Source organism: Pezoporus wallicus, unplaced genomic scaffold (genome assembly GCF_028554395.1).
Source record: "Pezoporus wallicus isolate ANWC-B61680 ecotype Strahan unplaced genomic scaffold, APGP_CSIRO_Pwel_v1 contig_3817, whole genome shotgun sequence".
In the NCBI taxonomy this organism is placed as follows: Eukaryota; Metazoa; Chordata; class Aves; order Psittaciformes; family Psittacidae; genus Pezoporus; species Pezoporus wallicus.
Window position 1 is genome coordinate 1,368,362 of NW_026635157.1, and position 16,089 is coordinate 1,384,450.

General features: G+C 35.5%; 1 protein-coding gene across 16 annotated transcripts in view; it reads right to left on the reverse strand.

Annotated features, from left to right (window-relative positions):
• Positions 1 to 16,089, reverse strand: part of SYNE1 (spectrin repeat containing nuclear envelope protein 1) — a 291,594-nt gene that overhangs the window by 189,781 nt on the left and 85,724 nt on the right. For all 16 annotated transcript variants that reach the window (XM_057405922.1, XM_057405914.1, XM_057405992.1 and 13 more), the window contains 13 exons: positions 15,350 to 15,446; positions 13,313 to 13,515; positions 10,397 to 10,561; positions 9,051 to 9,203; positions 8,465 to 8,608; positions 7,965 to 8,138; positions 7,361 to 7,519; positions 5,273 to 5,437; positions 4,553 to 4,687; positions 3,488 to 3,646; positions 3,033 to 3,241; positions 2,646 to 2,754; positions 1,295 to 1,459 (listed from right to left, as the gene is read on the reverse strand). In XM_057405922.1, coding sequence (XP_057261905.1) covers positions 1,295 to 1,459; positions 2,646 to 2,754; positions 3,033 to 3,241; positions 3,488 to 3,646; positions 4,553 to 4,687; positions 5,273 to 5,437; positions 7,361 to 7,519; positions 7,965 to 8,138; positions 8,465 to 8,608; positions 9,051 to 9,203; positions 10,397 to 10,561; positions 13,313 to 13,515; positions 15,350 to 15,446 — 2,037 coding nt within the window. The remainder of the gene's footprint in view (positions 1 to 1,294; positions 1,460 to 2,645; positions 2,755 to 3,032; positions 3,242 to 3,487; positions 3,647 to 4,552; positions 4,688 to 5,272; positions 5,438 to 7,360; positions 7,520 to 7,964; positions 8,139 to 8,464; positions 8,609 to 9,050; positions 9,204 to 10,396; positions 10,562 to 13,312; positions 13,516 to 15,349; positions 15,447 to 16,089) is intronic.

A 16,089-nucleotide genomic window follows, 5' to 3' on the forward strand; every position in this document is an offset into this window, starting at 1 on the left:
GAAATTTCTGATGAAAAAGATATATTTATTCAACATATCAGAAAGTCCTTCCCCACTTGTAAGATTCTGCTAACTACTTGCAGCTGATTCTCAGTACAGGTTCTGTTTTTTAGACAGATCCTGTGTTTAAGGTTTTAATCTGAAAGTATTCTAGAACTGAGAAACTCCTTTCTTCCTTCTTTCCTTTCTTTCTTGTCTATATTCACTTTAGAAGGTCATTCAGATCCAAGCCATTCTCTTTCCTGTTTTATAAATATTTAGTCTTTACTCTCCAAAAAACATTGCTGAACTCTGGAAATACCCAGCATCAATCCTTGTCTAAACAGGTTCATCCATCTGATTAAGCTGTAAATTTAGCGGCAAAGAGTATTCAGACTTCTAAGATTCAGCAGTCTCTTAACTATGTTTAAAGTGCCATTTAGATTCAAAACAAGTTTAGATTCTAGCTCTTACCATCTTTTTTTACCTTCATGAACTTGTGTTCCCCTTATTTCCGACTTTTAGAGGTAATAAAAACCAAAACTATTTTAACATAGCAAAACAAAATAAAACAAAATTAAAAAGAAAAGATAGTATCTTAAATTTCTTGCAGTCACCTGGAAATCAGAACATTGATTGCCCTGACTTTCCAAACACAATTTGCAAACCATGGATGTCTAAAGAAGTTTCAAAAAATACATGGAAAATAAATCATTTGGAGCACCTACAAACCTTCACAAGAACGGACATTAACAATGGAATTTGAAGTCTTACGTCTTTCTCTATCCTGATCTCCTTTATCCTCATTATCATTCAGACCTCAGAGAACTGAGACCTCAGAGAACTGCAGCCTCTTCCTGCAAATTCAGTGCATGACAGACATCCTTAATGATTTGAAACTACCTCACGGTAGTTCCTTTATTAATTCAACATAAAAGATATACAAATGAAGATTAAAGTCAAATTATATATCCAGTAGATGATGTACATGATAGTTTTACCAATGTTCAGCATGAGCTTGTTTTAGAAAACTACCTTTCGCTTCTAAAAATATTGACATTTTGATTCCGGAAATATTTACTATGATGCTTTCCAATCCTGCAAAGGCAAAAGCTCCATTATTAATAATGTCAGTATTTTTTGCTTGTTACTCTCAAGGCTTTGCTATCCAGGGAGTACAAACAAGTTTTTCATTGCTGAATCCTTGCATTTTAATTAAAAAAACACAGCAGGGAACTTATGCCTGTGAAGCCACAATTGATGTAATTTCATGTGACACTATAAATGAAGAGGGTTTGTGTCCCTCATACTATACCTCAGCCAGCAAATCTAGAAGTCCCTTGAAGTCACTGGAAAGTTTACAAAGCTCAGCCTCTGTCTCTTTGGCCTCCAAATCAGGACATGCTGTGGTCAAAACAGCAAGTCTAGATTTCAGCCAGCTGTGATTTTCTCCTTGCTTCTTAATATGATTCTTAATTTCCTGTGAGAGAATCAAAAGGCATTTTTTTCAGTTAAACAAAATATAATAGACTGGCATTCATAGTATCAGTTCAAAGATTAGTAGTGTAAACATACTATCTTTGTTTTTATCTTTAAACACTAGAAATGTAGTATTTTTCTATTTGGATACCCTATCTGATTCTGTTCCAGTCAATGGCTACATGCATTTGGCCTACAGGCTTTACTCTGCTACTACTTATAAGACTAGTCTTTAATAAGTAGTAGTAGTATTTTTTTCCCTACAAACTAAGATTTTTGTCTATAGATGGATAGATGGTAGATACCATGTATAGATATTTGACCACATTTCTCAGTTACCATGTAAATCATAAATGCTGACATTCCCAAATACAAAATTTCATGTGGTAGGCTTTGTTCGTATGTTTCCCTACTTAAATAGCTCTCCCCCACCTTTTTTCACTCAGTATTTTGTTTATATCTTTGGGCCAGTGATGACGAGAAGTTGCCAGCCCTGAAACTGCATGAATAAATCAGAATTTTTGAAGCAGACTTGTTTCTCTGCACAGTTAACCTGCTCATAACTTTCACACAATCTCCTACAGTATGTGTAGGATTTCTGCTCTTAGTATGTGAAAGAAAAGAAATAAATAAGGGTTAAGCTACGTCCCAAATGACACAATATGTTATTGCCTAAAACTAATTTAATCAAATGACTCAATCTTCAACTGTTCTACCATTTCTGTTACCCATCACCAATGCAACAGTGACTGGTAAAATACATGGCGTATCTTTGCTTCTCCTCTGCTACCATAGAAGAGAATTTTTATTATAGATAATTTCCATAAGTGTAAGGCAGCAACTTGATCCTTCAAAAAACCCCAGTCCAGAAATTTTGGCTTTTCTTTGCACTGCACTTTTAACTGTGCATGCAGCAGGATGAGAAGCAAGTAATTTAACTGCTTCTATATTTTGGATGTTCTGAATACACAGGTAAGGGGACCTTCCGTTATTAAAAAGTAGGAACTTATGTCACACTTCGCTGCAATGTGGAACATTCTCCTGGGAATGTTTTTAAGAATACCATGAATCAGCAGAGCTGCTATGGTCTCCATAGTAAAACAGTCGCACTATTTCAGAATACAGTTTTATCTAGAGTCCCAGTAGCAATGACCGTAGCTTTGTTAGAATATAAACCAGGGGCTCACCCCCATGGATGCTTTACATTGCTTGTATTTGGCAGTATCATTGACACTTTCCTTTATCTTCTTTAGCTCTCCTTCTGTTGATGAAATCCAATTTGCCAATTCAGAAAATCTGAAATAAAACATAACATCATGCAAAACAAGAAAATACAAGAAATGCCACCACCAAATGGTAACCTTTTAAGTTTAAGCAAAAAAGAAAAAAAAATAAAATCGGAAAACGCTCAAACCCCACTATAATTTGTGGAACTACTACAGGAATTACAGTTTTCCACTTGAAGCTGACAATAAAGTATCACCATTCTTTATGTGGTACTGATCTATGATGACATTTAGAGAAGTGACCATGCATAAGGCTCTACAAGACCCAGCTAGCAATTGAGTTGAAACCTTTTCCTATAGCTCTTCCAGGTGTCCGAGTGCTCTGTTAGCCTTATGTATGTGTTGTTTATCTGGGATTTGAGCTCCTTCAGGATTCTTTGGCCGCTTTCCAATGTAGCCCTCACTGGGTCAGTAACTGGCAGTTTTTGGCACAGTTCTTCAATCCGTTGTAGCCTTTTCTCACAAAGGTGGTAAGGTCCCTTGTCACCAAAGAACAACTGACCGGAGACAAAGCAGAAAACACAATAAAAATACTAACTGGCAGAAACCACAAACATATCTAGATGTTTGTTATAAATTGTACTAAGCCCAAATCAAAATTTTTTTTTAAAGGCCCCAAGTATTGATATGATTTAGTAATGCACAGAGTTTTTGATGCATTAGGAGTTGGTTAGACCCTCTGTTTATTACTGACATTGAAATGTATTTCTGTAAATGCCCACGTGGTGGCATATAATTCGTACCATGTGTTCCTCAATCATCCTTTCATTGCCTTCTCTTGATAACACCTTGTTCTGTCGAGCTAGTTCAGCTCTGCACTCCTCCACTGTGACAAGGAACTTGCTTTTCTGCGCTTCAATCTTCAAGTGGATTAAATGATATGGAGCTTCTGTTTGAAGATCCTATGCACCCAGATGGGCAATAAACAAACACAGAGATAAAACACTACTCCCATTACTTCAGTGTGAAGTTACCACAAATAAATTATCTAAAACCTCTTAATAAAGAAAATAAACTTATATGTGCATAGACAGATGTGGGGGCTCTCTGTATTCATTTAAGTAAATAATCAACTCTGGCACCAGTATCTCTTAGATACAAGGTTTTGGCACCAGAATACGTATGCACATTATAGAGACATTTTGATTCCTGGCAAGATATACCAAATATTTCCTGTATGAAATAATAAAGCAAACAATAATAGTGAAACTATAGCCACAACTGCTTCCAGAGGTTCCTGTTTGCATGCTAGTGAGAAAACGCTTATCCACCACACCAGCTTTGACCTACAATATGCTATAGCAGGCAAAAAATTCCATAGTATATGGACAGTGCTTGTTCAGTTGTTAGAGTCTTTGGCTGAAGACACAATTAAAAGTGATACTTTGATTTCTTACAAATTTAATTTTCTTTCTTTTTTTGTTTTATTTCTTTTTTTAAGGTTGGTAAAGTAAATGAAATCATCCAACATCAGCATAAATAAAGCTAGGACCTATTCTCAACAAATGTTCTTAACACAGGTGTCATTATGGCTGCAAGAAGGGGAAGAAATTAAAGTTTCATAATTAATTCACATTTCTCACTTTTGACCACTTGACAGGGCTTTTTCAAGAGGATATTTTTTAGGAGCAACTGTGGCCAATGTTGTAAAATACTTTTATACTTTTTTTTTACTCTCAATTGCACAGGAAGCTAAATAATACAGCACACTTTTTATTTACCTTGTTTTTTTTCAAAACATAGGTCATGCAGAAACATTCCAAAGTTAATAATTAGAATTTCCAGAGATACCACTCACTGTCACTAACCTTCCACTGCCTATGGAGTTTTCTCACAGCTTCCTGCAGGTTGTGCTGCTCTTGTTCTGGGAGGATGTCAGTAAGTTCATCACATGCTTTCAGAAAGGCATTTAGGACCCTCTGATCCAACTGGCTGAAGAATTCCTGAAGTTGAGAGGAGAAGTGAGAAGGTGAGAAGATGAAGCTGTTTACTGATATGGTAACATGCCGAAATGAAGTTCCCTAGTACACTCTGTTACTTCTGCTGCCCTGAAGAACTGAAGTTTGAGCTAGGAAAGGACTATTTCTAGCTATTTAAAGTCCAGCAAATTAATTTATTCTCAGCCAGTACACTGAGATGGTATTTTAACAAGAACACATTTTAAAGCTACATGCATAAGTAATGGTTATAATACAGACACAGATACTGATCTGGGAAATAAAAAAAGAAAAGCAGTGGATGCATGACACTGGCAGAATTTTGTGTCCTCACTCCCAACAGCTCTACTTGCAAAGCTGATCCTTATTTCTAGGGATTCTTCTCTCTTCAACTTCTGGTTTCTTACATTCACCAATAAGAGGGGTGACCTTTTTTCCCTTTCGTTTTTCAATCTCAACATTAGTTTGACCTGATCTGTGTAACTTCTATATGTGAAAGAAACCCACATCAATTTTAAAATCAAGTTGTCTTTTCATTTGTATGTCATGCACTCAGAGATTTCCATGAGGAAGGTCAGAGAATTTACTCACACTATGTTTCCTGAGAAGTTCTTCAGGATTTCCTTTTTCTTTTAAGCAACAATTGGCAATCTGTATTACTTTTTCCAGCTCTGCTCTAGATTCCTCAAATTTCTTCATCAAACGGCTATTTGCTTCTATGTTTTTTCTCCAGTCACCAGCTTTCCTGACCATATTCTGTGTTAAAGCAAAGAAAATGAGCTGGCACTTTCATACTGATTTTTACTTGCTTTTACCATGATCTGACAAAAAATGCATGCCATTGGTGTCACTCTTTCAAATATATGCCATCCACAAGTGCTTCTCATTTTCATGATCCTGTTTTCTCCATTTTTAAAACTTATACTAAGGGTTGTGCTAATGTCACCCTTCATTCAACTGAAACTGGGTAGCTAGCTGATACAGATGGCTCTGATACCTTCAGAATGTCTCTGCCATTTGACTAAAGTTATTTTTCCTAAAGCCTGATTTCAAATCTTAAGCACCTGGTATAGCTAAAAGTTCACCATTCAATTTTTCCTAGTAGCAGACTACCTCCTCCTACATGAATGTATATGAAGGTGGTTTGACCTATGGATTCAACTAGTTCCATGCTGCAGGTCGTCTGATCTGGAGGATGTTTGTACAATTATCACTGGTAGGCCAGGTAAGAAACCAGACAGAAAGCCACTTGACAGCAAACTTTGTGGCCAAGTTGCTACTATGGAATCCTCTTGTTTTGCAACCTTAGTCACAGCTCTTCATTGTTCTGCCTCAGTGAACTGAACTATCCAGTAGTTATAATTCCACAAGCAAATAATAAAATTAACTAGGAGAAACAAACAGTTCACCAGTTCAAGTGCAGAAAGGTAATTCCAGCACTGCTTATTAAAAACATACTTTACCATCCTCATTGATTACAAACCCCAGTGTAAGGAATTGTAATGATTTTAGCCAGTGAGCTAATCAAATCTGTAGTTCCCAACTTACATATCTTCCTACATCTTTTTAATGTTTCCTGATAAAAAATTTGTGTGTAACAGTAGAATGATGTAGGAGTGTATTCCTTACATGAGAAAATGATTGTTTCCAGATCCATAAATATTTTAACTCTGGTTATGCCACATTTTGTATGGTTATGTTATGTTTTATAGGCCTATTTTCTAGCACAAAAAGAAATAAATCACCATCCAACTTCATAAAAACAGAATGCTTATTGTTTAACATGGTATAATTACCAAGCTACAACTGTACCTGCTTCTGTTATTGTAAGCTAAACTTAAATATTTTCTAAATTGTAATTGCAAATTCCACTGATCTTTAAGTAAAACCCACAAAATACAATAAAAGTTTTAAAATGCATATTTTAGAGACAGCTCTTTATTGATAAATGATTTTCTGTAGCTTAAAATTCAGTTTAGATAGCTTTATACTGAACAATTATTGCCTGAAACGAATCTAATAGAACCCAACATCTGGAGATCTGACTCCAAGATAATAGTTAATTTCATTTTGGATGGAGGCTGGAATGGGGCTGAAGAGCCCTGAAAATATCACCATGGCTAATTACAACACACAGCTCTACAGGTAAGTAGGATTATAGCCCAAATTATGTATCTTTTCATTAACAAATGCAAGTCAGAATCTGCAACTTTCTATATTCACAATCCACTGCATTTTCTGAGGAAATACAAAGCCCAGCAATGGTAGCGTTTGCAAAAGTTTCCATCTTTCATGCTTTGCGTGAAAGGAGAATTACAAGAATATAAGAGCAAGTAATTAGCCAAAGTAACAAAGTGAGGAGAAACTAACACCATTGCAGCCCTAACAGGTGGATTTCAGATTCCTTTTTCCAAAGGAGCATGAGATGTGTGAAAATTCTCATTAAATTCTGGGTTCCTCTAGGACAGTCACACCTCTAAATAACTGCATGGAGAACATGACCATCAGTCCCCTGGCCATTATCACCTAATGCAGACAAATCCTTAATTAATAACTTGACACCAGAGAGAAGAGCTCTCTGTAACAGTAGCTGCAGTGTGATGAAATAGAGATATGGTACGATGGATCAACTGCATAAAGAAGCTTTCAAAAATATGCACCAAGGTATGACATAATTACCTGAAAAGTAATCTGAACTTGTGTAACTTTCTTCTGAAATGTTGTCTGATGGAAATGCTGTAACAATTCACTGGAAGCCACACACTGCAGGATACTCTGACTGTTTCTCTCAATCAGGGACAAATCCTTCTTGCAGTTTTCTTGATAAGCTACCAAATCCTGAAACAAAAAAAAAAACCATATATCCACCCTGGCCAGGAGCAAAGGAGAGAAAAATCTGGCAAAATAACAGGAAGGTACTTTTTGACAATAAGAACAAACGAGAGAAGCTCAAAGCACCACAAAGAATAGACTACACAAAATATTATACGGAATAACACAGATCACACAATTTTCTCCTTATGCAGAGTCTTATACCCAAACAGAGCTCTAGCTATCTATAAAAAAAAACATGTACCCAAGCCTCTCAGGTAGTTTTGTTTTCAACAGATTAACCTTTCATGTCAGCTACTGAAATTCCAATTACATTACAGATAGGCTATGCTTGTTGTCTGAATATGAAGTACCATTTACTCAGGTTACTGAGTTGCAAAGCAAATTACTAGAAAGCAAACTGTAAACACTCAGAGGCAGCAGATCTTTGCAAGATGCTTTTGAATCTTACTTGCGCTTTTTGTTTAAGAACAGTTGTAGGCTGTGCTTCAGGATCCAGGATAGAAATTATTTCATTGACTTTTTCAAGAGATTCATAAAAGTGCGTAATTTGTTTCTCCAGTTCTTCCAGCGGAGACAGCAGATGCTGGCATTCATACAGCAGGGCACAGGAATACTCCTTAACCTTTCGGCCATTTTCAAGAAAAATAATTATTAAAAAAGTTGCAAAATTCAATAAATAGCAGCTTCTTCTTCATGTGGGTTTATAAAGTCACTACCTGACTCTTTTAAGATAGATCAATCCTGTTCATGTATTACTTCCTAAATAAAAAAAGTATTAAACATAAAGATGGTAGTCTTAAAGAAGTAACATGTTCTCCACCCTGAAACTATTGTTCCTATAATCTATAACTATGTATTTGCTCAAATGCATGTATGTGAGCACTTATGTAGGGGAATTTATTCATTTAACAGCTAACAACATATGTAGTAGAAAAAGCATTCTGCAACCTTGTTCAGCTGCTCTTTAATCCTTGTCAAAGTTCCAAGCATGTCATTTGCTTCCTCTTGGGAAACTTCTTTTGTAACAAGTTGCATTGTTCTTGTAACCACTTTGTACTGAGCTTCCACTGCAGGCAGTTTCTGCTTAATACTCTGAAAGAAATGTTTCAAAAAGTATTTCAACAATAGCATTTGTGCATTCATGAGAGATACCAGTCTGTTCTCAAGAGATAAAAAGATAGATATTCTAATGATCAATAGTTTTCATTGCTAATTTTGGTGAACAGTGGATCACAGTTCAAATGGACAAAAACTGTGTCAAAGGGTATCATTGGCTCATCTGAATGAATTTGAAGCTACACAGAAAAAAATACCCAGTGAGACAGTGTTTTGGAAATGTGCTTAGAAATGCCACTCGTAGCATAAAATGGTTTATATTAGCTACACCAGAAATGATACAACAAAAGCACCACTGTTAAAAAAGTGAAAAAAGTAATAATGGAAATGTACACGGAAATAATTTTATGCTATCAGAATTAGGTAGTTACAAGGTTTTCTCTTATTAAGGAGAAAGGAATGGAAGGAAGACACTTACTTCTAAATCTTGAACAAACATTTTGACATCAAGGAAGGACACTTCTACAGGGACTGAAAATTTCCTATTGCTTCCATCAATAAAAGCTGTCATATGGGTAACACCATCCAAGTATTCCTTCTTCATTTTGTCCAGTTCATCTGCTCGAGCATACTAAGAAAATGTAAAGTAAAAAGAGAATGCCAGACTCTCATTTGTTCCTAACCCAGAATCAACCACTCAATTTATTTCTTATTGCCTACAGTATCAGTTTTGAAAATTCAGCAAAGAGAATAGAACAGAAAAAGCCTAGAAAAGCTGAAGGGTAAGGGAAATGTCAGTAAAGGACTGCCAGCTTGAGGAAAGGGACACATGGGTCTTAGAACGTGGAAAGAGCTGTATGACAGAAATGGTAAAAAGCCAGTGAGAAAACCATAGCTAGTACATGAAAGGAGCTGTATAAAGAGAGGAAGAGACATTTACATCCTGGGCATTGCTGCTTTCTACAGTGAATCACCCTAACTATCTCAAGCAAATAAAGCTTGAGAATACTCTAGTCAATGGTTTGGAAAAGTTACAATAAAAAAGGGGCAATCATTATTTGCTTTTCCATTTAACAGCAATGGAGATATAATCATGAGAGTAAAGAAAATAGAGTCAGCATCTTCAAATGCTTCAAGATCTGCTATTTAAAATCACTGGAAGAGGAAAATATCATTACATGTATATTGACTACAGCAAAGATATTGCCTGTTTATGAGCAGTGAAATACTTCTGTGTATTTTAAGTGTAATTTAGCTCACATCCTTGGTTTTTAAAAAGCAAATATAGAAACAACAACTCTTTTCCAATCTATTGAATCTCTTCCATGAAATAAAAGGTATTTTTTTCACTTTTTATCAGTGCCTCCCTATATACAAGAAAAAAGTAATGTCTGATGAATTTGGGGAAAACATTTAGTTAATTAACTTGCATTGTACCTGCTTGTGGTCACAGTACAGTAATTGAAAGCAACATTCATTAAAGAGTGGTAAAAATACTCACTTTCACCATTTTCACTGTTTAGGTTTACAGAGCTTTTACAATAACAACAGCTATGTAAACCCAATCAAAGATCAAGACAGGAGACAATAAGGAAAAACTACTGCTTATACTAGCTGTAAATGTCCAAAAAGAAAAATAAAAAGCTGTATAAACAAAAATATAAACAAAGGAAATCCCCAATAAAATAAACTGCTGTCAGGGATTCCTTTCTAATTTAAATAATGATGAACAGTTAGGCACTTTAGTAAGTTGACCTACAGTCTTGCTTGTGGGGGAAATGGAAATGACAAATATCTAGAAGTAACAACAGCAAAACCACATACCTGCTTAACTTGCATAAACAGTTCTCTCCATCTTCCATTTAGTAATAGAAGCTGCTGTTTAAGGTCTCTGGAAATGGTCTCATCACATGTTTCAATCAGGAAATTACCAGCATCATTCATGGCTGTGTGCTGCTGGATCCAATGAGGTAAGTGCCGGAAGAAATCCTGAGGAAGAAAATAAAAACACCTTTCTGAAACCTTTTCAATTATTCTTTATCTTAAATCATGATATTAAAATTTGCTCACCAGCTAATGGCTTGATAAAACTCTTTGAACAATTATCCTCTGAAGCGCTTAAATATTGGATATGCCATAACAGAATTTTAATGTGTGTGAACATAACATGGAATTAAAAACTACCACCAGTTTACTTACAGCTTATTTTAATCCAGTGAGTAGTTTCAGTTAAATGAATGGAACTCCTCCTTAAGAGAAAGCTCCATAACTGAACATACTCTTAGGGCTCATCTAATTTTTGTCTTGTCTTGAAACAGACAAGACTATGTCTGATGGTAACCTCAGCCATATACAGACTGCAGAGAGATTCTTCCCCACATCCAGCTTTCCAGGGTCTGCTATCACAAAAGACTTGAGAAGACTGATTGTTTGTCACTGCTTTCTTGCCTCTCAGAGCAGATGACAGTCAGGCTTACTAAAGGTCAAGAAGGAAAAAGCATATGAAGAGAATTACTTGCGTCCTTCCTCTTATGCATCTATTCCCATAAACCATTACCTTCCTCAGACCCTGCTGGGGTGTCTCTCCATTTCAGAAGACAGCATAAAAATGTGTAAAATTTGAACAAGTTTGGAAGGTACCGTGAAGCACACCACATTCTTAATTAAAATTAATGCGGCTCTTTTTAACCCCCACATGAGGTCAGGAAGTCCTCTGATAAGCTTTGGATACAGCTGTTGGAAAAAGGTGTGGGAGAGCACAGTTACAATGGGTCATGATGGGAAGGTGCTTAAGAGGTACTGCAAGTAAATGAAGAAGTTGTAGAAGGAGCAGTTTTTTTATTAATACCTTTACTGTAAAATTTACAGTACTTTGCAGTAGAAAAATCCAAGCACATACCAATCTTTTTGCATGATCCTCTGTGCTACAGGTTCACAATAAGGTTTCTGAAAACAGAAGCCAATGAGAAAGCCGGCAAACCACTTCCTTTTGCAAAAAGAAAAGTGGTACTTGCTGGTCTTGAAATCATACAGAAATAATGGAAAGAAGAAGAAAGCATAACAGCATGGTAAGGGGCTACTACAGTCTTTACATAGGATAGAATATGGTGGAATTTAGTAATGCAGGTAAGGTTTGCCAATGACCATCAAAGAAATCTTTGTTTTGTATTACTGATATATATTTTACAGAACAAATATTTGCAGATGTTTAGAAGAGTTTTATGCCATTTTCCAAAAAAGACAGATTTCCTCTGGGATTCCAGCTGATGGAATGTATGACTATTTATTTTAGAAAACAATATAAGTATTGCTTTTTTGGTTTAATCACCAAACACTAAAAATGGTAACTCAAAACTATCCTTGAAACTAAGTAAACATTGTTCCTGTGGAGTGCTAGACTCAATGTTACTAATATAAGTAACTTTTAAAATACTTCTCTCTTTCTACGAATTATGTTACCTCTCAGTAATCTTCAACAGCTTTAAGCCAATGTGATTTTAGGAATATAAAAGCATTTTGGGCATAATAAAGCTTTCATACCGAAGGTTTTCAACAAGGCTTTTTGAAATTCTTCATATATCAGAAAGGTAACAAGTACTTGTTGGATTTAGTCTGAAATCAGAAGCAAGTATATACTCTATGGATATTTCCAGATTTCTGCTATGAAAATCTTTGAAGGTAAAGTTATAAAACTTATCAGAGAAGTAAATATTTTAATTTTATTCATATATATGGATTTAAAATTGTTTAATTTTAACCTTTGCCAAATTACTTATATAAAACACACAGAGCTAAGATCAACCTGATCAGCTGAGGTCACCCTTTCTGATCAGTAATAATAACTGTTGGTATTTATATTATGCCAGGCTATTGAATTCTTTTCACAAGCTTATTTTTATTTTAAAAGAACGTTCCATGTTTTAGATGAATTTAAATTAACAAACTTTTACCAACAATTATATGTTCATTCATGTAAAGTGAAATGGTCATTTCTGACCTGATGTCACTTTGGTATCTTTCAACCATACTTTGGTGTTAGAAGCTAGAGAGCTGCTACACTGGGATTGGGTGACAGTGTAGGACCTATAAAATGCAGCATTATCTAAGGCAATCTGGGTAATTACTGAAGTTCCACAAACATAAATCTCAGCACTCCAGCACTCTAATATTAGAAAAGAAAAAAAAAAGAGACAGCAAAACTATCTTTATGATTGTTGGTCCCAAAAGGAACTACCTAGAAGATTTCTGAAATGCCAGGGAAATGGATTAATTAATTACCCATCAAACATAACAAAACATATTAATCATCTTCTCCGTTAAAGGCAACTAATACTGAAACCTGTCATCCATGTGGTAGAAAAATTCATGGAGAAAATCTTTAAGTGTCTTTATACACAGCACATCACTATATATTTTGGTGTTAAAAGCTGAATTTGCCTTTGAGTGAACCATGTAACATCCCTCCCTCTGAGCAATATTGCTGCCCTATTTGTGTCCAAGATGTCTCTAACTATGCTGTCACAGATGATGTCTTCCCTCATTATGTGTGTATCTGTATATTTCTGTACACTATGTGCAAACATTGAAACACCTATGATAAATGAAAACAATATGCCAGAAATTAAATAAATTATCTCTCTCTTGCATGACATTTTATAAAACAACATAAGCAAATGCAAAAGCATATCCCACATTTCAGAACTTATAAAATAGGCAGAAACATATGCTATTAGTACATACCTTTTTAGATGGTTCAGGCTGATTCAGCATTTTTTCAGCATCTTCCAGCCAAGCTTGCAAACCTGCCACAGTGCTGCTGTATCTGTCCCAGTTAGCAATTACTTCTTCCAACATGCTTCTTACACTTCTGACCTCTACTGAGAGGTTCCTCCACTGTGCTGTTGTTTCATTCATGAATTTCATGACATTTTCAACTTCTTCCACTGAGATACAGGACAGACATTGATTATTTGTGCTCATTATTATTTCTGTAAAGCTTAATTTCATGTTAAGCTTATACATTCTCATCGTAAAATATAATTACTGCAACTTCTATTTCAATAGGCTTTTTTATACAAGCGCACAGTCACAGCACAATTTTAGTGCAAAACTGCAACTGAGAAATTAAACCTGTGATTTAAAGACTAAGGAAAGCACATAAAGAGAGTGGTTTATTAAAACAGCATATTTCACACTGCATATTCAGCACGGTGCTCATTTCATATCTGCAATAAAAGAAATCAAGGGAGAAAGTTTCCTTAAAAAGCAGAAAATAATAGAGTTGTATAATGTACAAACACATAGTATGTCTGCTTTTAAAAGTACTGAATGAAAGTCTGATCTTCTGTCACCAACTTTAAAACCAAACTGCTGCTAATTTTTGCTATTTAATTTTTAGTATTTTCCTGACAGTCATAAAGGAATAAATGTTTCCTCCTTCCAGAAGAAAAACCCAGACAGAAGAAAAAGGACCCAAGCAAATCCTAAAACTTCATAAAACATACAGAATATAGATAGTTCAAAAAACATTTTTTTTGCTAAGGTGTCCTCTAATTTGCACCGCTGTTTCTGAATTCACAGAAGTGAGTAGCTGCCCTTTAGAAAATAAATTATTACTGGTTTTTACTTTTTTTAATAGCATTGAATAAATCTATTCATTTTAGTGTTTGTAAAAACACTGTAAAAAATGTTTACCTTTGTAAAATTTGAGTGTCACCATCACCAACTTAAATTTCACAATTTAAAAATAAAAAATATATTAATTTTCTCTCCACATCTGCTAATCACTTCAGCAGCTGTAGCAGTCCTCCACAGACACTGTTGTGTTATCTACCCAGCAGAGATTAGTTTCATGTCTGTAACTATCTGGGTCAATTATTGCCCTCACGTATTCTCACTGAACTCAGCAGTATTCAGGAATTACAAGAGACAGCTGATGAATCAGCTACATATTTTTCCCATGTATATCATATTTAAAGTATCATTTGGGCTCCTCTTACAAGTTTTCATAGTTAATGAAGAATAGTCAATAAATCAGGGGATACTTTTGCTACTACAACATTACTGGGACCTGCTCTCTGTTTGCCTTCTTCTAGTGAAGCCAAGCCAGGGAGTATTTCCAGGCATCAGTACATGAACTTCCCTACACCTAATTTGGTCTCTGACACACTTCTGGACCAAATCAACAAAAGGGGCCTACAAGGATGCTGGAAAGGGGCTCTTTGTTAGCAACTGTAGTGATAGGACAAGGGGGAATGGGTTCAAACTTAAAACGGGAAGTTCAGGTTAGATATAAGGAAGATGTTCTTTACTGTGAAGGTGATGAGGCACTGGAACAGGTTGCCCAAAGAAGTGATAAATACTCGATACCTGGCAGTGTTCAAGGCCAAGTTGGATGGAGTCTTGGGTGACATGGTCTAGGGTGAGGCATCCTTGCCCACGGCAGGGGGGTTAGAACTAGATGATCTTAATGTCATTTCCAACCCTAACTCTTCTATGATTCTATGGACTTCTAGCATTAGGAAGTCTGAACATGACCGCACTCTTCTGGAGATGAAAAAATTTAAACGGCTTGAGGGTAGGCTGCTCTGCACCAGATGGCTTCATGCTAGAGAATATGTGAAACTGCCACCGGGGGCTGTAGCTTCTGGTGAACTGCAGCTGTTAGAAAGCTCCACTGTATGGAAGAAACAAATACTGGGAGATCTTTTTAGAGGATACTTATGTGTGAAGAGATCAAAATGGTGTCCCCATGACAACAGAAACATGGGCATTTACCTGAGCCATTTGCTTTGGCATACACTTCAGCTGCTCTTTTCAAGATCTGGTAAGTAACTTCATACTGCTCAAAGAACTTACTATTTTCAATTACAGACTGAAAAGAGAAAAATTAAAACAGACAAAATAGATATTAATAATGATGATAATTTCCATGAAATTACATCAGGACAGTGATGACAACATGTAACTTCATTATTCCTCCATTCATTCTTGTAATTATTATAAAATAATATACAGATTTCACCTTTTCAAACTAATGGTACAGGAGAGTGAGACTTCAAAAATACAGTTTATTTACTTTGCATATAGAAAGATTTTTTGAATACATTCTTAGTCTGTTAATTGCTGACTTGCTGAAACTCAGTAGCATATGATTCTTTGAATGTGCAGAAACTGAGCAATTAACTGAGAAGTTACTTAATGGAAACGATTTTACACTGAAATTTAAGTGGAATCATTTTAATAAAAGAGAAAATTTAATCCATACAGGTCACCACAAAAATCAAATCCAGTTGAGCTTTAAGAATTGTTCCTGTATCAAGCATTTACAAAAAGGCAGGTCTCACTTTAAGAGATGAAAAACATTTGAATTATTCTTCAGTTTTTCTTCACCTCCTTTGTAACTGGTAAAAATATGATTGGGGAAACTGTACAAAGAGATGCTGCTTTTCCAAAGCGTGACACAGAACCATTCCTTTGTGAGTGATGGTTCAGCTGTGTAAGTTGCTATAACACAA